General features: G+C 47.8%; 1 protein-coding gene across 2 annotated transcripts in view; it reads right to left on the reverse strand.

Annotated features, from left to right (window-relative positions):
• bcor (BCL6 corepressor) overlaps nt 1–24,404 on the reverse strand; it is a 36,695-nt gene that overhangs the window by 7,448 nt on the left and 4,843 nt on the right. The window contains exons 2-9 of one of the 2 annotated variants that reach the window (XM_058654861.1): nt 15,616–15,698; nt 12,213–15,386; nt 10,700–10,756; nt 10,030–10,189; nt 8,623–8,964; nt 7,173–7,451; nt 5,472–5,785; nt 3,283–3,567 (exon numbers count right to left, since the gene is read on the reverse strand). In XM_058654861.1, coding sequence (XP_058510844.1) covers nt 3,283–3,567; nt 5,472–5,785; nt 7,173–7,451; nt 8,623–8,964; nt 10,030–10,189; nt 10,700–10,756; nt 12,213–15,386; nt 15,616–15,618 — 4,614 coding nt within the window. In that variant the 5' untranslated portion in view covers nt 15,619–15,698. The remainder of the gene's footprint in view (nt 1–3,282; nt 3,568–5,471; nt 5,786–7,172; nt 7,452–8,622; nt 8,965–10,029; nt 10,190–10,699; nt 10,757–12,212; nt 15,387–15,615; nt 15,699–24,404) is intronic. The other variant, XM_058654862.1, reaches the window with a different exon arrangement.

Raw genomic sequence — 24,404 nt, forward strand, 5'->3', positions numbered from 1 at the left:
TCAATGCCCAGAGCTGAGGGGCCCCGAAGCCCCGGCATGAGAGGGAGCTGGATGAAGACATCCGCAGAATCGCTCCTCATTACCATTTCAAATGCTCGGAGAGTGAGGCAGACGAGGGAGAGAGCGAGAGAATAAAAGCGGAGCGAGGGAGGAGGAGGAGAGAGAGAGTGGGCTTTCATGTGCAGAGGCACGGATCGCAAAACTAAACGAACATGAAATATGCACAGTGTCGGCCTGGCATCGGGAACAGCAGAGAGTACAGTGCAAGTTAAATCACATGCATGTGTGCAGGAGGTGTTTCTGCCTCCTGCATGTGCAGGTCTGTACACGAAGGAAAGCCTGTGTGTGTGTCTTTAGTCGGCTGTGAGGACACATTTTGAATTAAACCTGGTTTTGTGAGGACTGGTCCTCACTATTTTAAAGGGCATTTTGAAGGCGTAGACTTGGTTTTAGGACTAGAGTTGGACAGGTTTAGGTTTGGGTTGGGTTAAGGGTTAGGATACAGGGTGTTATGTTCATGAGTGTCCTCACTAAGAATGCTGTACAAGAATGTGTGTATGTGTGTGTTTGTGTGCGTGCGTGCACTTACATAGAACAACCAGTTTCTGTGTGTGTGTGTGTGTGTGTGTGTGTGTGTGTGTAAGGTCTGTGTGTCTGAGTGCATGAAGTGATTCTGAATTTGCATGTGCAAGTCTGTGTGGGTGTGCAACAGCGGCAAGTGCCGAGAGCCGTCATTCTGCGACATATGGAGAAGAACCCGTCAGGATGTTTTTGTGTGTGCGCACTTGTAATCAGCATGTGAGCTGTGTGTGTGTGTAGATAACAATTGTTGTTGCCTGTTTTCCTGATCTTTTCCTGATTAACCACAGACATTTTAGGGCAAATAGTCCTCATAGGGACCAAAACCCTGTCCCAGTGAGGCAAAAAATAGTTATCATTAAGGTGTGACTTGTGGTTAGGTTAAGGTTAGGCAATGACTTGTTATGGTTAATGTTGGGGATAAAGCTTTGATTAGGCTGTCTGAATGAATGGAAGTCACTGCCAAGCGCTAACAAGAGTAGTTGTGCAAACCTGTGTTTGTACTTGTTTTTGTATTTGTTACCTATTTAGGACCTTTTCTGGCATAAACACTGACCATGTCAGGACCAGTAGTCCACATGGAGACCAAAACCTGGTCCTAACGAGGCAGAACCTCATTTTTGATGTACTGGATGAGTTTAGGGCTGATATTCAAATTGTGGTTAGGTAATGGTTAACGCTTTGGTTAGGCTTTACAAATGAATAAAAGTCAGTGCGGGTCCTTATAAGGAAAGCTGCATGAACCTGTGTGAGTGTGTGTGTGTGTGTATGTGTGTGTGTGTGTGTGTGTCTCTCAGGCCCTCATATCTCTCTGCCTGTGTGTGATAAGCCGAGAGCTTGCGGCGCTAAAACAGCAGCGCGAGACAAGCGCGCTATGCATCTACAGGCTTGTATCTGGGTGTGTGTGCGTGAGAGAGAGGCGGTATGCATTAATTGGTGTGTCTGTGTGTGTGTGTGCGTGTGGGAGCCCCACGGGTCTGCCCCAGGCTTATCACACACAGGCAGCGAGAGACAAGCTTCCTGAGAGAGAGAGAGAGAAAGAGAGAGAAAGAAAGGGAGGGAGGGAGGGAGAGAGGGGAGGGAGGAGGTGTTGTTTGCGCAGCGGTCAGCGCCTTGTTTGTGTAGTCTCAGGTTTTCTCCTCCCTCCATCCCTCTTTCCCTCTCCACACACAGAGCGCAGGAAAGGAAAAATGCGAAGGGGGAATGAAAAAAAGGGAGCGGGAGGGGAAAAAAAAAAAACGTTCGAGAGACGCATAAATCAGAGAGACGAGCCAGCTTCTCTCCAGCACGGCTGACTGAACCCTGCTGCCGCGGTGCACTCTCAGTGTGTGTGTGTGTGTGTGTGTGTGTGTGCATACGTGTGTGAGAGAGAGAGAGAAAGAGAGAGAGTGAGGGGGAAAAACAGCCGCCGCCGCTGCTAACCACAGTCACCACGGCACATTAGAGGGCCATTAGAATGCGATTATACTCCCAGTGCTTACCTCTCATTCACACTCTTGCTCTCTCACTCTGACTCCCACACATTATCATGGACACACACACACACACACACACACACACACACTTCATCATAAATGTGAACAACAAACACACACAACTATAAAGCTACCAGTTAATGAGCAACAAAAGATACCCACACCTATTTACAGTTCTGTGATGATACCTCTGCTGGTGATAAAAATGATCACATGCGCACACACGCACAAGGGATCAAAGGTAAATGACAGACAGAGTGGACACACTTCAAAATCTGCAGCTCAAGTGACATTAAAAACACTTGGAATCAATAAATCAATTTGTAAAATCCATCAACAAGGGAAGAGAAACGTTAACGCTCACAAACAGAAACAACGGGATGAGGGAGAATAAGGCAGTGGGCCATCCAAATTTAATTAAAAGCTTTCAGAGCAATGGGAGTTGAGAGATTCAGTAAAATATACACACGTCTCTTTTTTTCCCCTTGTATTTGTAGAGAAAGAGAGGATCTGGTTTACGAGCAAATGATCGGCAGCTACATACAAAGAAAGACAGAAGAAAACTCCCGATGCTACAGCGAGGAGGCGAGCATCAGTCTGCGTATAATGATCCTGCCGATCCCTCATGCTGTCTCTGCACACACACACACACACACACACACACGTGTCTGGGTGTGTGTGTGTGTGTGTGTGTGTCACACTTCGCCGCACAGAAAATTAATGAGATGTGAGAGCGAAGCGGAGGCGAGAGGAGGGGAGTGTGTGTGTGCATGTGTATGTGCTTGCAGAGGGGAGGAGGAGAAGGAGGGGGGCCAACGACAATCTGAGTCACAAAGAGAGGAAGAGAGAAAGAGTGCTGAGAGGAAAGAGGGGGGAGGGAGAGAGAGCGGAAACCTGAGAGAGAAAAGAGAGCAGAGCAGAGCGAGCGAGCGCGAGGAGCAGAAAAGATGGAGTATGGTGAGAGGAAAGCGTGAGTAAGGGTGAAATGGAAGGAGATGCTACAAGAAAGAGAGAAAGGGGGAGGGGGGAAAAGTGTGCCGATGCAACAGAAGAGTCAGTTTTGGAAACATAAATTAAAGAAGAATTAAAAAAAAAAAAAAAATGATGTGTCTGTCAAACACATGATCAAATTAGGAAGGAAAGAGAGAGCAATTTGGAAGGGATGAAGTGTTAGAGGTGTAAAATGTGAGAAGAGAAAGTGATAAGGCGAGAGGATGAAGCCTATTACCTCGTAGCCTAATCGCGCAGCTCTCTGGAGCAGAGTCTCCCCGGCGTTCTTGTTCACAATCAGGCGACGAGCCTCTGGTGGGATCGGGCGCACCGTGGGGGGCTCTGCAGGGGGCGTCCGGTGAATCCCAGCTGCCTCTGGTGGGACACTGGCTGCTCTGCCGTTCACCTGAGGCTGCAACGAGGGCGGGCAGAGCGCGACAGGGGAGCAGGGCTTGACTGGAGAGCAGGGATAATGATTAGGAGAGGCGGCTCTCTTCCTCGGAGCACAGCGCTGCTCACTCAGCTGAGGAGAGAGAGGGAGAGAGAGAGAGAGAGAGAGAGAGAGAGAGGCGGGAGAGTGTTATGGCCCCTGTCAAAGAACAGACGGCACGCGGCGCACACTCACACCGGGGTGGAAAATACAAAACTAGCTTGAGGTTTATGACAATTAAGTCAGTGGTTTCTATAAAGCCAATTGTTATTTCAATAACACCGTTATGTTCCGTTACCTTGAAATACTTTCTTAATCCATCACTTTTTTTGATACTGCAAATATACACACCCCAGTCATTTTATTAGGTACACAATTTTGATACCTAATCAGGCAACCACATGAAAACAACTCAATAGACATGGTCAAAATGACCTGCTAAGTTCAAACCCAGCATCAAAAGAAGAGAAGAAAGGTGATTTAACGTGACAAATGTGGCATGGTTGTTATTGCGAGCTGAGTTGGTCGGAGTGTTTCAAAAACTACCACTACTTGTGATTTCCACACAGACCATCTTACAGGGAATGGTCCAAAAAAGAGAAAACATCCAGTGAGCAGTAGTTCTCTGGGTGAAAACCTTGTGTTGATGCCAGAGGCAGAGGAAATCGACCAGTGGGGTTCAAAAAAGAACGGAAGGACACCAGTAACTCGAATAATCCCTCCTGAAGACCATTTCTGACACACAACACATCGAACATGGAAACGGCACTGATGTGTTTCATGGTACGGTTGGGTATAGAATGGTAAAGCCCTCGGTCAGGCTTGCATTTCGACGGCACCTTTGCTTGAGTGTCATCGTACCAGTGCGACAACAACAAACGATAGACAGTCGGTCTAGCTCCACCCTGACCATACCATTTTATTCTAGTACCCCAAGGGAAGATGCCAAAGTATTGAATGGTTGGGACAAGTTATTTTGGTACCGTTCTTAATGGAAACCCAAAAAAACACGTGCTGTACCAAACCAAACCGTTCTACTCGGAGGAAACACGGTTTAAGGTGTCCTGTGTACCTAATTAGGTGGCCAGAGATGGATTCTGCATATGCAACATCTGTGTTTATCTATGTTTATTGTGTATGGAAGACACACTATGCATCGCTGACAAACACACATATACACACACACACACACAGAGCTTTCACACCAACTGTTCACGCCCCAAACACCTCAGGCTGGCAAGCCACAATTCTTTAACCACTAAACCAACAGAGCCCTCCGTGCACAACACGAGGGAGCGAGAGGGAGTTGCCTGGCTTTGTGTGCATATATGCACACGTGTGTGTGTGTGTCTGTGTGCAAAGTGTGTGCCCTCTCAGTGGAATTCCATGTAGAAGCAGCTGTCAGGCTGAGGAGGAGCAGGGCAGGAGAGCAGCGCGGGCGGAAAACAACTAGCCTTCTTTTTTTCCCCTCAATTTTTCCCCATGCTCATTTTTTTTCCCCCTGGTCTCTTTTGAACTCATGCACTTCATACGCTAGACCATGGCTGCCACATTCTTCACTGAGCAGTGTGTGTGTGTGTGTGTGTGTGTGTGTGTGTGCGCGTGCGTGCGTGCGTAGGATGTGTTCGGCACCAAGTGTGATGTATAATTGCTCCGGGGTTTGTTGTTATGTCAGGAATGCTCACAAACACGCAGACACTCACAGCGCCGCCACGCACCTACACACAAAACAGCGCCGATGACACACGCTCGACAATTAAGGCCACAGACAAACACACATGCATGCAAGCGCTCCACAGGGAGTCGCTAAGGGCAGGAGGAGGTCAAAGCTCCAGCAGCCCTCTAAACATTGTAAACATACTTCCTTCCTCTCTCCCGCCCTCTCTTACTCCCCCAGCTGCATAATCAGAGGCGCCAACAGATATACTGAAACTCACTGCTACTGCTGCAAACATCCAGGCGCCCATATCGTGGCCAGACAACCTATCAGTGCTCACCTTGTCATCTTCAGCTGCTCCCATATCAGCCACACAATGCTGGCTGGGGCTGTTAGGAGCGGCTTCTTTCCTCTTCTCACGTTCTCGCTCCCTCTGACTAGTGTGTTTGGTCTTGAAGGGCCGCTTGCCCTTGGGTTTGTCCGTGTCACTATGGCGACGAGGCTTGAGGGGAGGAGTGGCTCCCATGGATGGCTCTGGGGCCGGAGAGGGGGGGCCCCTCCTGGGCTCCTTGAGGCCACGGTCACCTGAGAAGGGGTCCAGTGGGTACGATCTGTCCTTCAACTGGCTGGGGGGAAGGGGGGAAGCAGCTACTCCTGGAGAAGGAGGGGAGAGAGAGGCAGAGTGAGTGGCTGATGGTGTGAGAGCTGAGTGGAAGGGGAGGATGGGAAGGTATTACAAGGCCATCTCTCACACTCTGTTGGTTTATTAATGAGCACACAGAGCTGTCTGGGAGCACAGCATGCCTGCTCGCTGAGGGAAAAAAAAATTAAAAAATAAAACACACACACACGCGCGCACGCACACACACACACACACACACGCACACACACACACACACACACACACATCACAGGTTTGCATAAACAACCCATGTAGTGTCTCCTGTGCGTGTGTGTGTGTGTGCGCGCTCATTCATTGCAGCAAGGAAACTGCTATCTCCTTAAACAAATGTGGCACTGTCTATTTTCAGCACTACAGTGCTTATTTATATGAAAAATAAAAAGCTGCCCTAAAAATGCTGTTAAATAGTTTAATGGAAATACATTTCCCCTGTTGCCTTGCTAACAACACAAGAAGGGCCCGATTGGTATACACAACGCAAAGAACAAACGGTACATTCAATCGTCAAAGGGAGAGAATGAATGAAGAGGAGAGTGAAATTATACAGCATCTTGCTCATACTTGAATATAAAGCATTTTTTAATGTTACAGAGAAAGCCTTTTAGATTGAATGATTCTTCTGAGGAATTAATGTATTTTACTATCACTACTTTTACTATTATCATTATTACTATGGAATATTGACCAATAAAATAAAAAAAGACCAAAGCCCTGACAGACACACAATTAATTGACCACATGGCTGTTGCCAGGGTGATGTTATTTAAAAAGGCAAAAGTGTGTGTGTGTGTGGGGGGAATTAATAATAAAATCAAATTTGAACAAAAATAAAATGCGGCCAATGAAAGCCTGTGGTTTCTTCAGGAAACATAAAAACAAAAATCTCTCCTGCTTTATTCACTTCCTTTAATCTCTGTTCTGCTCTTTCATTCCCTCCTCCTTGTTGCTGCCGTGCCTCCCTTTGGGCACATGAATAAGGGAAAGCGCTGATTTAATTTAAGTCACTCCTCCATTTTCCTTGTGACTGGTCTCAGAAAAGTCATTGATCACATATTTGTCACAGCACACCTGCCCACATATATCTCCCCCAGTCAGTTCTCTCAGAGCTCACTGTCCCCCAGCTGAAGAAAAAAGCCCAAACCACAGGAAGACGTGGGTGGGGGTACTTTATTCTGGAAGGAGGAAGTATCCCCCGACCTCATTTCCTCTACTGCCTCCCCAATGGCTCCCAGGAAATCCCCGCAAGATACAGTGCTCAACAAGAAAGTGAAACATGAGCCAAAGATAGATTTCCGTTACCCTAGCTGAACTCTAGCTGAGATACAGAAGTGGTTTGCATTGCTGATGGTTAAGTCTTACCATTAAGAAGCTTCTCGCAGCCCCATTTCCTGTTGATCTCAGCTCTCTGGGCTGCCGCTCGCTCCTCTGGCTCACCGGGCCTGATGTTGCGCTCCCGTATGCTCTGGGCCTGAGCGACTAATCTGGGCTGGGGCCACCCCCTCTCCAGTTTGATGTGCGATCCATCAGGTGAGGCTGCGCCAGTGGCTTGTTTGCTGAGCCGCAGTCCCTTCAGCTCAATGCAGACCTTGAGCTTGCGCACCTCTTCATCCTCATCTTCATCAGGACTGGTCTGCTCATCTGAAAACCACGTAACAGCTCGTATTGTTTGCCATTTCTTTTGTTGTTAGGTTTTCGGGATTAAAAACCTTACTTAAAACATTAAATAAGAAAAATCTATCTCGAAGTTGGAAGAGAATGCATTGTGGGCACCACGACATAAAAGGCTTTCACATGTTTAAAAATGAATACTCTCCCGTAATGCAAGACACCAAACTATTGTGTGTTCATATATAAATGTGCAGACAACTGAGCACAAAGAACAAAGACCATTAATCACTACGTTCTTATGGCTTGTAAAACTACCTTGAAGCCTTATATTTAACACACATATATGCACTCAAGCACAAAACGCAGGGAGAGGGATGTGAAACAGACAGGCTGGGGAGTAAAAAGGGGACAGAAGTCAAGAATCAGGCAGAGAAACAAAGCAATAAAAACCAGAGAAGCAGAGGGAGAGTTCTCCCCCTTAAATTCACGGGGGACGGGTATTTGACTCGTCTGCCAGTGCCAGGGAGAGCAAGCGCGATACCGCATGCCAGGAAAAAAGGAAACCCAAACAGATGAGGGGAAAAAAGAAATGAGATGAAAAGAGAAGAAAAGAGCAGCTTTGAAGAGGGTGGGTAAGCACAGCGGAGGAACAGCAGAGCAGAAAGACGAGAGAGCGAGAGAGGGAGAATGGCTGTCCCTCTCCCTCGCTTCTCCCTCGCACACTGCTCAAAGGCAGGATTAAACACTTCTCCGAGCTGGCTGCCACACAGAGTGAAAGATGGGACAGAGAGTGGGAAGGGGGAGCGCTGGGGGTTTATGACGGAGGAATTAATTGGGAGGGAGTTAGCATCAAAAGGAAAAGAAAGAAAGAACAAGGGATGACACAAGGCTCAGCACCGCAGAAGATGAAGGGATAAGAGGTGGGCAGAATTCAGCCTGGGGTTCACCCGGGATTTTTAAACCCGGGTGAAGCCGCTAAAAACGGCGATTCCCACAATTCCCAATGTCAGCGGTTGTTGTGCCCTGTTGTGTTTTGTCTACTCCTGCTTTGACCTGGGAGTGAATTACAACCGAGTGTAAACAGGTTATTTGATAAGTGGGAGTGGGGTTTTAGAGTTCATAGAAAACAAGTGCGAGGAGAGGGGTGATGGTGCTTTAGTCGTGGGTGAGTCTGGTACTTGGATGATGAAGAAATTCTCACCTGTACAAATCTTGGGTCTTTTCTCCAGGAGAAACCCCCTGTCTCGTTCCTCCCTCTCCATGTTCTCCTGCTCAGCCTGGGTGAAAAGTGGACGTTTCCGAGTTGGTCCAAAGCCATGACTGTCTTTCTCCTCAGTAAACCCTTTGACTGGTGAAAGAGTGGGGGGCAGGCAATGGCCTCCTTCAGACTCTCTCATCAACCTCTTGGTTCCATCCTGTAGCCCACTATGGCAGACACTTTTGGCCCCATCTCGGGCCCCCTGCCCTGGGGACAAGGGTTCCCTCTGGCCCCCACACCTCTGGAGGACTGGAACTCTGTTATTAGTGTACGCGGGCCGGACACCTGAGGAGAGCAGAGACAGACGGATGTGGGGGGAAAAAAGGGTGGGGGTGTAAAATAAGCAACAGAGGATGAAATGGGGACAGACAGACAGAGAGAGAGAGAGAGCGGAGGGGAAAAAAAGGGCCAGTGTGAGAGGGTGGGGGATTGACAGAAGAAGAATGCCAGTTAAACACTGGCCAGCTTTTATTCTGCTTTAAAGACAGGCAGTAAAAGTTTGATGGGGTAAAGACTTTTTAATCTGATGTGAGCGGAGCCAGCAGCCTGACAATTCAGCGCAACCGCTCGCACTTCCAGCAGGGAGAGACACGAAAACATCCTGCGCACTGACTGCGCACGGCAACCCACCACCGCCGCCCCCCCCCCCATCTCTGTCCTCCCCCAAGGCATGACCGCACCACGCCCTTCTCACACAGAGCGTGACTCTAACCCCCCCCACCCTCGCAGCCCCCCCCTCTCCTCAACTCCCTCTCCGTCTCTCTCCATGCCATAATTAGGCTCACACGTCAGCCGCGGCCTCGCTCCAACACACAGCTGGGCTCTCGGCCAACGTAACTAACCCTCCTCCTCCTCCCTTCCGCCCTCCCTCCCGCCCCCTCTCCCTCTCTCTCTCTTTCCGTTGCACTCTCCCATCCGCTTTCACCCACTAACTCCCCCCGCTTTCTCTCTCTCTCTCTCTCTCTCACACGCAATCTCTGCCCCTCCCTGTCCACTTTTCTCTCCCTCTCGATCGTCTCTCTGCGCAGATAAGCACAAAAGGCTTCTTGAAAACAAAACTTCCCCTCTGTCTCTCCTGCTCACTCGCTCGCTTGGATGGCCTTGCTTGTGTAAGAGAGTCTGCGTGTGTGTGTGTCGAGTCTGTGTGTGAAGTGTGTCTTTTTTTAGAGTGACCCGGTCTTGCCTCAGCATTTGCTGCAAGTGCATGTGAGTGTGTACACGCACCTATTGTTTGTGTGTGTCTCTTCCCAAAGTGTTTATTTGCAGAGTGGCTGTGCGTGCGTGTGTGCGTGCGTGTATATGTGTGTGTGTGTGTGTGTGTGTGTGTGTGTGTGGTGCTGGGTTACTCACCCTCCCTCTCTCCCTGCCTGGTTGGTTGTTGGCAGTGTTCCAGCGCTCGCTCTCTGCGCTGGCCGTCTGCCAGCTCCCGTCCTGCTGCTGAGGCAGACACACACACACCGCCGCCCTCCTTCTCCTTCAGCTCCAGCTCCGAGAACCGCATCATTGCCCGCTGTGCGCACACACACACACAAATGCAGAGAGAGCCCATGAAAACCACTCATCATCTGCCGTACGCACAAACACACACACACACCTCTCTAAGCCTCAATCTGGCCTCAACAACTACAGAAGCAAAAAATTGCATCAGAAATCACATTGTCTTAAAATTCAAAGAAAATGCCAAAGAAATTAAACCCACACACACACACACGCACAAAACAAACCCACACAGGACAAAAAGGTAGACAGATAAATCACAAGCATGGCATCAAAACACACAGGTTAGACTACTGCAGCCACTGTGAGTCCATGCGCTCTGGGGCTTAAGTCCTGGCATCTCCCTTCCTGAAACATAAACATGGCTAGAAAACATATACATCTAAGCCCTGAGGCAGAGAGAGGAGATGAAACAGAGGGAAAAAGGGAGAGGGGGGGAGAAAAGAAGTGTGCAGCGATACAGAGTACAAAAGGAGAAAGAGCCCATGAGAGGCAGATGTGATAAGAAATGTAAAGAACTGACCTCCCAGTTAGCTGCAGGTTGACTTATATTACTCCCCTCTCGTGATATGACTTCCATCTAAGCAATTAGAATGGGGGGCTCAATATATCTGTCCATCATTTCATCTTTTGTTTAATGACTTTTTGATACGTTTCTCCACATGTTTTTGTACACACAATAGGCAGCCACAATCCCACAAAATAACACAATCAAATGAACGTGACTCAACAGGTCAATTAACACTGCACCAAAACTATCAAACACTTTCTGAAATGTATGGGTGATCAATTTGAAAACCACAACGATACGTTCATTCTGGGCAGGACCGACAGTGCTGATGTACATTTAGTCGTCTCGTTAATTTTTTCCAAACATTTTTGTTCCACATTTGATTTGGGTTTTATTTTCCTTGTCCAGAATTAGAGCATTTGATAGCTTTGTGTTGCAGCTGTGCATTGACGAACATGACACAGACAAAACCCACAGTTTTCTAGAGTGCGTTCACAAAATAGACAATCATGTGCAATCTATTAAAATATCTGCCAAGCATGAATATAGCTTAAAGTTTGTTTGTGCTTCTATTCTGAACTTTGAGCGTAAGGAAGTGAAGATAATGGTCTAAAACAAACGGCATAATGTGCAGATTTGAATGGCAGGTGATGGCCTAGTTTAGGGGGGCGTTACTGTTACTGTGCGTTTAGTGGGATGTGTGTTAGCAGAGAGGGTCTTTTAGGTAGTGGGGCGAGGAAGAAATTATGACCTTGGACAGCAACCAGGCAGGGCAGCATAGGTCATCGGGGGAAGAGATATGGGGGGAGGATAGCTGGCGGACGGGGGGCATGCAGAAAGCCTAAGAGGAACCCCAAAGAGGGCAGCTGCTGGTTTTTAAGCAACACTGCAAGCCCTCCACTGCCCCTAACCTTGGGGTTAAGCATAGCCAAAGGCAGTGTGAACTGTGAGGCTGCCACAGTCATGCTCTGGAGCTACAGTACATGGCTCTATAGCACAGTCAGCACTAACACATGCTTTAGCCCCAAGGCAGTCACACAAGGACAAGCACGTAAGGACACACAAACACGCACGCACAGATATAACCTTTACAGCGGCTGCTCACTAATCACCATACAGTGATGGCAGTCCTGGTTAACCTTTGAACTGTCTTCCCTGATAGAGAGCCTAAACTAGCCTTGCACCAGCTCACTAAGACAATGATAAATTAAGGGGAGGGTCAAGCCGACGGCTAGGACAGTGGCATGACAGCATTTATATCATTTGTACCATGTTGTAAATGCAAAATATGCCAATTTCATGCAGGATTTGTTCGACGGGAAGTTCTGGATCTTGCAGCAAGTGAATAAAAGGACAGTGGCCCTTGGGGATTTATTCCTGCATGGATGTTAGATCTTTAAAGTATGTTTGAAATATTTGCACATGAAAACCTTTGTTCATAATGACCTGTCTGCAGCCCACCAGCAGCTCAAACCCAACATATCCTGTACTAAATATAAACAGCCACCAGTGGTAATAGCCTTACCTGAAGCGCTCTCTGTTCACGGCTCAGCTTGCTAGAGTCAGCATACAGTTCAGTGGTGACACATTTAAAGCGGTCGCCAACGTAGCCTGAGGAGTTTGCAATCCTCTTGGCCAGACTTGATCTACGGCAGCCTTTAGATAAGGTGTGGTTATCCTCATCTTCCTCCTCATCCCCCTCTCCTTGTGACTCTCCCAGGTCAACAATACTGTCTTCTTTTTCAGTCTCGTACACTTTTTCCTGGTCTGACACTTTCAACACATCTGTGCAGTGCTGTGTGATGTGGTGAGGTCGACAGTCCCTGTCCCCTTTTTCCTTACCGGAGCTGCGCTCCCCAGATGTGCGGGCACAGCGCAGAGTGCTCTGGTCTTGGTCTCCAGGGTCTGGGCTGGGACTCTGTTCATCCATGCTCTCCTCTGCTTGAGAAATCTGCCCTGGGGAAGTTGGAGATGTGCTAGATGTCACCCCAAGACAGGGTGCATCCTGATGAACTTTTGGTCTCCCCAAGGAAGGTTCTGACTGCCGCTCAGTGTGGTTGGGCTTCAGGGTGGGACTGTGTGCAGGGTGTATTTGATAAGAATGGGAAAGGTGGTGTTGGTGTTTTGGCTCATAGTCAGTCTTTGTCAGATTTTGGTTATGATGACAACATTCATTTTGGTTCACCTTGGTGCTGTTTTCAGCAGAGGGATGTTTGAGGACTGTTGGTGTAGTCTCAATATCTGTGTCTGAGTGCACAAGGTCAATGCATACAATCTTTTCTCTGGATGTTACAGCAGAAGAGGGGGTTTTGCTTTGACTGCCACTGTGTCCTTGTGCTCCTGCATCCCTACCCGGCTTTATTTGGATTCCTTCACCTATCTCCTTCACAATATTGTGTTCTCTGTGGCCCCCAGTTTCTTCAACACCACCTTGTGATCTCTCCTGTCCTCTTGGCTTCATATTTGCATCTCTCCTCTCTGGCAGCTTGTCTGCATGAGTCTGCATCAGAGGATGGGCCATCTCTTGTGAGTTATAAGTGAGGTAATCTCCTCCTGGACCAGCTGGGATGTTGTGGTATGGTAATGGATGTTTTGCTGCCAGGTGGGTGGGATAAAGGCTGTTGCTACCAAGTAGTACTGGATGAGGGTAGACTGGGCCTTTCCCTGTCATTGGTAAGGAGTGTAGTGCCATGCCATCAGGGATTGGGTAGTGCAGGTATCTATTGGCATAGGCCAAACTGTGGTTCAGGTAAGCATCACTTTGAGGGAGGTACAGGTGTCCAGGAGGGAGACCATTCTCTACACAGGGCCTTTTATACGATGACACCTCCGGAATTGTTTCTCCTCTCTTAGTGGTCAGGGAGGATTTCTCTGTTCCTTCTCTGTGGTGGCCCCCAATTGATGTTGGATGTTCTGATTGGCTGGGGCTGTGTTTGACCCATTCTCCATTGGGTTTGGGAGAATGGGCCCTGGTGTTGGCCAGAGAAGAGCCACATTGTTGAGTAGATGATACATTATGATTGGGTTCCCCAATTCTTGGACAGGATGAGCTATGTTGTTGAGGGTGTACTCTCTCCAAACCCTTGTGCTTGATGACAGAGGGTGAGGAGCCTTTAGCTTGTGAATGGCCCAGGTCTGCATTAGACCTCGGGGAGGAGGGCAGGCCTGATGTGTGCTGTGTATGGGAAGGAGAAGGGCTAGGTACAACCCAAGAGGAGTGTAAAGTGCTGATTATCTCTGGCCTCTCTGAGACCTTTGAAGTGCTGCTGACCATGGAGTGAGGATGGGAGGAGGGGGAGTGGGACAGGTTTTCCTTTAGGAGCTCTCGGCTAGGGGGCAGTCCATAACGTGTGTTTGCTGCCATAGTGTCCATCTTAACTGGAAATCCATTGGGAGGCAGTCCAAACTCAAGTATTCTGCCTGACAAATCTAAGGGTTTCTCTGCTGAGTCTTTGGTTGTTTGAGGTTGATGAGGTGGCCTCTCAAAATTAGGTTTGGAAGGAGACCTGCTGGGTCTCCTCTCAACCCCCATACCTCTGTGCTCAGGTGCCCCATCTCTTGGCCTGTGTTTGTGGGTGCTGGGTCGGGCAGGAGAGGGTTGTTCCGAAGCCATGCTGCTCACAGAGAATGGGTGAGAAATGGACTGTATGGATGACGATGAGACAGATACTGACGAACTAGAGGAGGTGGGTAACTGTCCTATCCTAGCAACAGGTCTTTGTAGGTCTGACGAACTTTCATTGTGAGCAGGGGAGGGGGGAGGCTGGGGAAGGCGAGATGATGAATGAGAAGAAGAATCAGTGGGCAGACTATTATTATTCACACCACTGGTGCCACTAGAGCTAGAAGTACTGCTGCTATTGTTGTTGCTGGAGCCCTTCCTAGAGGGAGGCCTGCTTGGTCTACTGCTCCTGCTTGGAGACCGGTCCCTGTCTATAGCAGCCTGGTGGTGCTGAGAATGAGGGGAAGGTTGGTGAAGTTGCTGTGCAAATGGGGGTGGAACACCAAGCCCCTTGTCCTGGCAGTGCACCAGTGACGTGGGGGCCACTGTGACAGCAGGAATCCTCATGGGCGGCGCCACCAGGGGAGAGGAGATGGGAGAAGGAGGATATGGCGGCATATAATACAGCCTCTCAGCAGCAGATGCTGCGGCAGGGTTAACATTACCACCCTGCGCAGCACACAGAGAAGGGTAGGACAGGTGCTGGGGAAGATAGGGGTTGGGTTGGCTGAGCAAAGAAGCTTTATACATGTTCAGAGCCGCATACTTGGATGTGTCCATGAAGGGATACATGCTTGCTTCAGGGTAGGGGCTGAGCCATGGCAGGCGGAGATAGCTGCCACCAGCACTTGCCAAGCCCAGCTCAGATCCTTTTTCTCCTGGCCCTACTCTACGTTCTAAACCTTCAGCTCCAGGTACCAGCATAGGCTTGTGCAGACTTGGAGGGGTGCCCTTGTATAGGCCAAGGTATCCATTAGTCGACTTACGACTGTCCAGGGGGCCATCAGGCTTGTAGATGAGCTCTGGAAGGCCATCCCTGTTATAAGTAAGGGGGATGCCGGGCATCTCTCTGCTTTTCTCCCCTGGCAGTGCTGTGATTCCTGGGTATACAACCCCACCATGGAGGCGAAGGCCATCATGCATCAGAGCACCTCGGTCCAGCCCCATTGCTGCCAGGGGCGTCAACCTTGCATCCACCTGTAGCAAAAAAATTCTAAATTACGAATGTGTCATGGAAAACATGAACTGTAATTGTAATTACAGTTCATGTTTTAACATTACAGCACAACCATTGCAAAGTGTAATTATCGACCTCACTGTTCTGTGTTAGTTACGTGCATGCACATAGTTAAAGTGTTTGCTTCCAAATAAGCAACTCATTAAGAATGAGTGTAAACAGAAACGAGGGGCAAGCATGGGGACTTGCCATATTTTGTGTGATGTGGTTCCCTTGTCTTAGTTCCAGGTTGGTTTATGTCTCAGCATCGACATCACGAAACAGATGTTGCCCTGTGGAGATGAGCAGGCAGTTAGCAGTCAGTGTCTTGGCTCTGCCACATACAACAGTCACATGCCAACAGACACACATGCTCACACGTAATAAAAAATGTCTTTGTTGTGATGCCAAAAAACTGAGCCGAGTAAAAAAGCCCACTTATAAAACCCACAAACAGAGGATTTACTTATTGACTTAGGGATACATATTTTCTATCTGGAGCATGAAACATTTAATAACATGTTAACATATCCATAACTGCTAAATTTGGGATGGCTCAATACCACATTTCCATGTCCGATATCACAGATTTGAGGATCTACAAATATCAATCACATACAGTCTTTAAACAAATTTACACTTGTCTGTTTTGCTTTTTTATTCCAACATAGCTCACATGATCACTGTAACCCTCAACCACAATTTGATCACATGACACTGGAGGCATACATATCTAAAGCTTGTGCTTAACAAACCATTTATGTAATATTTGGGGTTTCTGGATCATATTTGATTTTACCTTTTTCTTTGAAGCTCAAAAAGTTAATTAATGTCAGCTGATTATAAAATCAATTTAATTGTGGTTTTAAATTTTAAATTTAAGGACAGAAACCACTTGTTGAACAGGGAAACATTTCACACAAGGTAAAAGTCAGTAATTACATGACTTACAATGTGCCACACTTTACTGTCCATCTTCCACTAATTGCTTACAGAATTGACATTATGAGCTATTGCAAAGTTTATAATTGTCTCTTTGGGAAAATGTTCACTGATATTATAAAACAAGTGGGAATTTAGCTAATTTTCCGTAGATTTCCTTTCAGACTTGTTTTTGCATCCAGTTGAGTCAACTCCTTGTGGCTATACGATATATTTTCACTTCCTGTTTGACGAAGATCCCAGAAGACGACAACCACGATTTATACATATGGTCTATGAGTATGTCGCAGTATATATTGTAACTAAATTATATCTGATATCTGATCCATTAATTTTCAACCAGTATTTGACTGATACTGAATGTTGTATCGGCTCATCCCAAATCAAAAATAATGAGTTACTAAAATGAAACATCGGGCCCAAAGGGAGTAGAGAAATGTACAAAAAAGAAAAAAGAGCATGATAATGGCACCGCTAGTTATAGACATCACAACCTTCCTTTCACTCTCATACGCACATGCATACAACTTCACTGAAGTAGTCAGCGGAGATGAAAGCACTGTGTGGGTTCCCCCTCCCATCCATCAACAAGCCTCGGCGACCCCCCACTCTCCTGAGCCCCCCCACCCCTGTGGATGTGCATTGTGGGGCCCCGTCTATTCAGTCACGTTCCACACACACTGGGGTTTTTTTTTCTGCGCCCTCTTTGACCTGTTCTCTCAGCTGCCTCAGCCAGAGCTGCGAGGGAGGATTATACATCAGAGACCACTTTGGCGGGGGACCATTTACCCGCCCGCCAGCACAGAGCCACGGATCAACAAACATGCCAACAAGCACACGCAGAAGCAGGGTATGCAAGAGAGAAGATGACAACTATGCAAAATTTATAATAACACAAGAGAAGAGCATGAAACACAAAGGACTAGTACAAACCTTATAAACAAGGCCAAGGAAGTGAAATGAGTGTTGCGTTGAATTTCATCACAGGTGTAAGAGTAATATGTAATAAGTAATTTAAAAAAAAAATTTAATGAGGGGGAGGGGGGAATGTTATTCGTGTGTGTAAGGCTGCTATTGGTGGAGTCATTCAGTGCGATTACATGCATGTTAAAAGTCAAATTTTAGTAATAATAATTTAGTTTACTTAACTACGCTAAACATGTTAATCACACTAAAATTGAGCTAGTCTTAGTCGGACTAACACAATTCATAGTCCGATTACTCCTGAATTTATATGCTTAGTCGGACTGGAGTCGCGTTCTGCGCATAGGCATGCACCTCCCCTGTCTTTGACCCAGAAGTAGAAGGAGACGGTGTGGCGGCATATTTTTTGGGAAAACACAGCACTCGTATCACGATTTACATGTACAGCAGGTACAAAACATACAGAACCACAGCACGATCCATCTCACTGTTCACGGTTTGTTTTTCTGTGAGGTAAAGGTAAAAAGGAAACTGATTCAATATGCACTAGCTTATAGAGAGATACAGCGCCACCTACAGAAGCAGAGTCAGTTTCTCCTTGCATATAATCAGACTCCTCTGTTTGCATGTCTTTGTCGGACCATGTGCATGTAAACTACTGAGTGCAGAGAAGAAGAGGTGAAAGACAGTCTGGTGTGTGTGTGTGTGTGTGTGTGTGTGTGTAGGGTGGGGGTGGGGGGTGCCTTTAAATAGCGAAAGTGAAGCCTCGCTGTGCTCGGCTCTGCTGAGAGCAGAAGCAGCAGCAGCAGAGAAACTCGGCTCCTCGATCATCGCACAGAAACGCCTCTGAGCCAAGCTGCCGCGCCGCTGGCACGCCACTTTTATTGCCGTGACCCCGGGGCCCATTAATCAGCCTGCCGCGGGCCCCTCGGCATGGCTCCTCCCCGCCCCTGCGCTCCCCTCCCCCCGCAACAACCCTACCTCCCTCTCTCTGTCTCTCTCTTCCCCCCTCCTCCGCCTCCAGCTCCCCGGAGCCAGATCTGCTTCAACAATATCCGCATCTGACGGAACTGCTATACGGCGCGCGTGCGAGGCTGAAAGTGCGCCCAATGTGCATGCGGCCACGTTCTGTGCGTTGCTGCAAATTACGCAGACAGCGCCGGGAAATCACATCACTCCCGTTTCCCGTATATGTCCTGCAGCGACACACGCATCTCTCTCTCTCTCTCTCGCTCGCTCGCTCTCTCTCTCTCGCTCGCACACATTAAATTCAGCACTAACCGACACATGAGACACTTAGACTTAAAAATAAAAACAGCAAACACAGACAACACTCACAAACTGCGCCTTTTACGCACGATTCTGTTCAAAGTTCACCAGCACAGTGAAATCTATTTTTCGTTCTGGCACAAATCTGTATAGCTTTTCCACAAAGGGGAAAAACCCAGGCTTAAGAGAAGGAAATGATCTGTTCTTGTTCAGGTCAGTTGAACTAAAAGACAGTTTGGTGTCTTATGGCCTGTAGTTATTCCATTCCCATTAAATTAACAGTAATCCAACTGAGATGAGAGACTGCGCTGGACTTCAAGGTCAGGCTCAAGGCTCACTGTGGCCATGAAGCCGGGAGGCTTTGGTTCGCGAATTAAGCGCAAAAGTTGAGGGAAATGCGCCAAAACGCAAGTTGCTCCAAGGGTCAACGTTTTACCAACAAGGAGCAGGAGCAGCATGGCGTGATTATTGTTAAATATGTGTGCATAGGGGAATAATAATATTATTTCATACATCTAAAGACTACATTCAGACTATTCTGAAACTGAAATTCACACCAGCAAAAAAACTTCATTTGAAAGACAAGGTGCTCAGTCGTTATAATTTCATTAAAGTGCAAATAGAATAAAATCCTTCACTCCTGAGCGCTGAGGAGTCGCGCTGGTATCATCAGGGGCTTCTGCTCTGAGAGTATTAACGGGCAGAAAGCCTGCACAAATGTCACATTAGGAGTGGGAGGACGGGGAGAGAGAGGGGGGATAGAGGGAAGGGAAGGAAAGGAAAGGAAAGTAAGAAAAGGCAGCTTGTCGACGCCCATCCCACTGCTAAGAATAGTTTGCGCAACAAACAACTCCCGACGGCCGCCCAATCCATCACAGTGGTCGGCAGCAGCAGGCAGAGAGGCGAGGGGGGAGGGGGGAAGGGGGGCGCAGCGGTCGGAGCTGCGTTTATAGAGCAGACCGCTGGAGCGGAGCCCCGACTCGCACCATTAAACAGAAAACCGCCGGGTGTTTTTAGCGGAACCTCGCAGAGATCTGTAGAGCCTATTCCGACGTTGTGCGCCTTTGAGTGAGGAGCAAAAGCAAAACGCAAGGACAGAAGGATGGAGGAAGAGGGTGGGTGGGTGTGAGAGAGTGAGTGAGAGAGAGAGAGAGAGAGAGAGAGAGAGAGAGAGAGAGAGAGAGAGAAAGAGAGAGAGAGAGAGAGGGAGGAGGCACGGGAGAAAACAAAGTCACTTCTTTCTCTCCCTTGTTTCCTGTCTCTAACGACGACGTCTTGAACTCTGAGTGACCCGCGGAGTGCGCACCGGAACAAACACTGGCACCGCACATTTCCTCCCGGACTGAGGCCTCTCTGCTCCCTGTGCGGTGTAGCGGTTGCGTGCTTGCCAGTAATCTCTGAGTGTGTGTGTGTGTGTGTGCGCGCGGGCGCGCGCGTGTGTGTATTTGTAGCCTCTTTAGGACATTTTCTGGTATAAACACTGACAAAACCTAGTTCTAATGAAGCCGAACCTAATTTCTGAGGACCTGGTTAAAGTTAAGGGTTACATTTGAATTGTGGTTAGGTTAGGGTAAGGGTACAACTTCAACTGGTTATGGCTATGAAGAAGAACATCTGCTCGTGGGGAACCGAAAAAAGTGTAATCATAGGAAGTGAAGACATTTAGGTGGTCCTCACAACTTTAAAGGGGGTTTTCTGGTTAAAATTAGTTAAGGGTTAGACATTTAATTAATGTTATGAAAAGGGCATGCATTATGTCTATGAGTGTCCTCACTGAGAATGCTGTAGGAGTGTGTGTATGTTGGGAGTTCTGGGAGCTGGATATATCAACACCAGCAGCTTCCTCCCTTTCAACTGGCCAACTACTGATCCACAGAAAAACACTCCTGGGCATTATCAATTATTCACAAACACCCTCATCATGTGTTTATGATGCGCGCGGACAGACTCACAGCTCTGCTCGCTACAGTAACAAGAAACCGAGGGACCTGTGTGTGTGTGTGTGTGTGTGTGTGTGCGTGTGTCGCGGCAACGACGGCGGCGGCAGCCCTTTCATCGGCTCCGCGTCCCTGGAGCTTTGCCAAGCTCTCTGAAGCGCACAGCTCCGATCAGCTCGAGAGAGAAAAAAAATGCAGTGTGACGCAGGATAATCTCCGCAGCAACGGGGGTGGGGTGGGGATAAACACGGATTAAATGTGGACGCGCGCGCGGAAACACGCACGCACACACACCACAGGAGAGGCTATGTGCGCACAGTGTTGGTGATCGTCAGCAAATCTTTGGAAAATAAATAAATTAAATAAATAACGTGGACGAGACGCTTTTTTAAAATGCGTTTGTTACTTTCACCAACATAAAAATGGAAGGAAGAAGCACCAGAAAACAAACAGGAGCCCGGTATTAATTGCTATTGATTATCAGGGGCCGACGTGTGCCAAGCAGTCCAGCTGATTGTCTCAGCGTGGACTCACGCGGGAGTGCAGCGCGTGGACAGCTGACACGCTGTTTGTCAGTGTAGTTCCAGCCTGGCGGAACAGTGACAGGACAGAGAGAGACGGGAGTATGGAGGGAGAGATGATGGAGGGAGAGAAGTGCTGTTGCTGTTGCTGTTGGTGCAGCAGAGTTAAAGGAGCCAACAGCGACTCTTCAGCTGTCACATTATCGGCCGGCGAGCTGTAAACAAGGGGCTCCTGCTGCCTGCGTCCACCCAGGCCGCTGCACAGCCGCATGCAAGTCGGTGCACGGTTCAACCCCCCACCCACCCTCATCCCTCAGCAGCACGGCCGTCAACAACAGCGGCATTGTGTGCCGCCCCCTCTCCGCTCCCCATGCTGTCACTATAGGGCCCGGGCGGCGGCTGCTGCTGAACTGCCTCTATTCATCTCGGGCCAAATGAGCACTAAATGGCCCTTTATGCCACCAAAGGGCCGGATTGTAATAGGCATGAGCATGCACGCACGAGTCGGGCCGCATTTACCGGAGGTTTCTTGACTTTTCTTTCAAACGCTGGTATTCCTTTCATGTGCTGGATGTTCCCATTGAAAGCACATGACGCTAAAAAAAAGGTCTGATCTCTATTTCATAGACCCCCACCCCAACCCCACATATTCCTTGAGTAGTCCGTTTGAAGAGGAGGCTTCGTTGTTGGTGGTGCGTAAAGAGACAAACCGGGTTAAACAGGTGTGTGCGTTCACGCACCCAGACTTTCGGTTTATAATGGCCACACTGATGCATCCAAAATAGACACAATGAGCCGATACATATGCAGTATCGGTATTGGTCCGATACTGGTCACGAGATCAATATAGTATTGGGAAAACAAAGTCTGATATGATGCACAAACCCTGAATATCACATAACTGGTTCATTAAGCCAGCCTGTACACCAGTGTCATGTGATTAGAATGAGAGCGAGAGATGTAGTGATCATGATAGACTGTATGTGAAGTAATTTGACCACACTTATGTTGTATCCAACAAACTTCAGGCTGTGTTCTTCAGGACTGACCTTTAGGCCGTGTATCCTACTTCCATACTTTTGTGGTAATAAATATCAAAAATGTGCTATTAGTCAATGTCAAATTTCTGTGCGTAAAAGAGAAAAAGATGAGTTTAAAGTTGAAACATTTTACTGAATTTCACCATAGTGTGTAGTGTAAGCCTTTATCAAAGTACAGATATAGATATCAAACATTTGAGTCAGGCCTATGATGACAGTTTGTCATTTTTTTAAAGAGTGGGTCTACTTGTAAAAAGTTAGTGAAATACTGGTTTACAGAGAGTGTGGACCGTGTGGTGATCTCCAACTCGAGGTCGAGATTGTTTTTCAGAGCCAACATGAACTGAGTGATGTGCCATCCAGAGAGCAGATAGCACATTCCAGCTTTGAAGGCGGTTCACTGTAATAAACTCATATCACCATCGCTCTGCTGTGCTGAGCTGCCAAGCGTCTGCGGGATTTCGTCAGATAGTCAGATAGATGCCTGAGGCAGCGCCGACATCTAAAAAAAACAAACGAGAAGACCTGATGGAGCCCGAGCCGGAGAGGCTCACAGGAGGGAGGTGGGGTGTGAGTGTGTGTGTGTCATTATCACTCTGCTGCCAAATCAATCTTCCTATAGGCCAGAAGAAGGTTAGCAAACTAAAATATAATCATGGTGAGAGATTTTAATTTCAGTCACACACCATCAGGTCACTGCATTTAAAAAAAAAGTGACCTGATGATGAAAATGTGTAAAACTATTGTTGTTCTGAGCAAATAATTTAAAGTTGTTTCTACTTCACAACAGACTGTCCACTTTTCACTTATTCTTCAATATTTGAGTTATGGCACAGAGGTTTGGGCACCTATATTACCAATATTACATCAGTAATATTAAAACATCCATATAAAGGTTGATGTGCGAGATCAAAGACTAATAGGCTATAGGACCCACATATTTGCTATTGAATTACTATATATGTATGTGTATATATATATACATATATACATATACACATATACACACACATATATACACATGTATATATACATGTACACGTACATACACACACACACAGTGTGATATTTGGATCTCTCTGGCGGTCCTGACCGTCTCCGTGTCTGTTAAACAGCACCAGGGGCGGACGCATCTTTGTGGGGAAGTGACAAAAAGGTTTGCGGAGCGCTGAGGGAGAGAGGAGAGGAGGAGGAGACTGGGAGGGAGGGAGCTAGAGAGGGGGGTAGCTCTCCTGTTTCATCGCGAGGTCCCGGGAGGCCAGTACGGAGCATAGCTTCAATCAAACCGTGACGTCTCCTCCGGGAGCTGCGCAGCGCCTGGAAAACCGATCTGTCCTCGGCTCTGTGCCGCGCCTCCGCTTTTGTTCACACGCACCTCGCCTCAGCAGCGCAGCGCAGCGCCGGCAGCGACGAGCCTGTTGTTTTATATCCAGGCGCGAGTGAGAGAGCGAGAGACAGACAGAGGAAAACACACACACACACACACGCGCACACACGCACACACAGACAGAGCGAGGCACAGAGACACACACACACACACACACACACACACACACACAGCGAGGCACAGAGACACGCAGCGAGACACACACGTACACACACACGCGCGCACGACAGTAAAGACAGCCCTCGTGCCTCCGACTAGATACGAAACAGAACAGAGCATTTCCTTTGACGACATCTCCGCATCTCCCTGCCTCCCCCTGACACACTTTTACTGATCTCACTGATGAGATTTCTCTGCGTAATATTCCCCGCGCGTGGCTCATATTGATTCCAGATTAGAAAAGCGGACAAACAGCAGGATAATGGGTTTAAAATGGAGGCGGCGAGTGTCTCTATACACGCAGATACGCGCGCGGGCGCGCACAAATCCACTGTCACACCAGGAGGCCCCGGGGCTGCTGCTGCCTTCAGGTGCACATACTAACACGCGCCCAACGTTAATTTCTCCGCAAACAACTGTAAGACTGTTTTTCACGGTTTGACCTGAGGATGGTCAAACAGATAACCAAAAATCATCATGACAAATATTCCATCCAGTCATATGTCGATAATTATCACGGTTACTGTCAGCCGATTAAAAACCGACTTTAAATACGTGCGCGCATATATTGAACCTTTTGTTACAGTTCACTTCTAACACCATGACAACATATAATCAACATCATTTTCTTCAATATCAATGACAAAGGTTCAATAAGTATCCATAATGTTCTGTTTTTTCAGGGTTTGTCGTTTTTTCTGTCCATAAAGAATTTAAAAATGACAATGAAATGGTTTCGTCAACTTTCACCCAAGAGCAAACACGTCGAACTATCTGACTATCTGACAACGCCCTTATTTATATTGTTATTACATTATTG

Source organism: Solea solea, chromosome 2 (assembly GCF_958295425.1).
Source record: "Solea solea chromosome 2, fSolSol10.1, whole genome shotgun sequence".
Lineage (NCBI taxonomy): Eukaryota > Metazoa > Chordata > Actinopteri > Pleuronectiformes > Soleidae > Solea > Solea solea.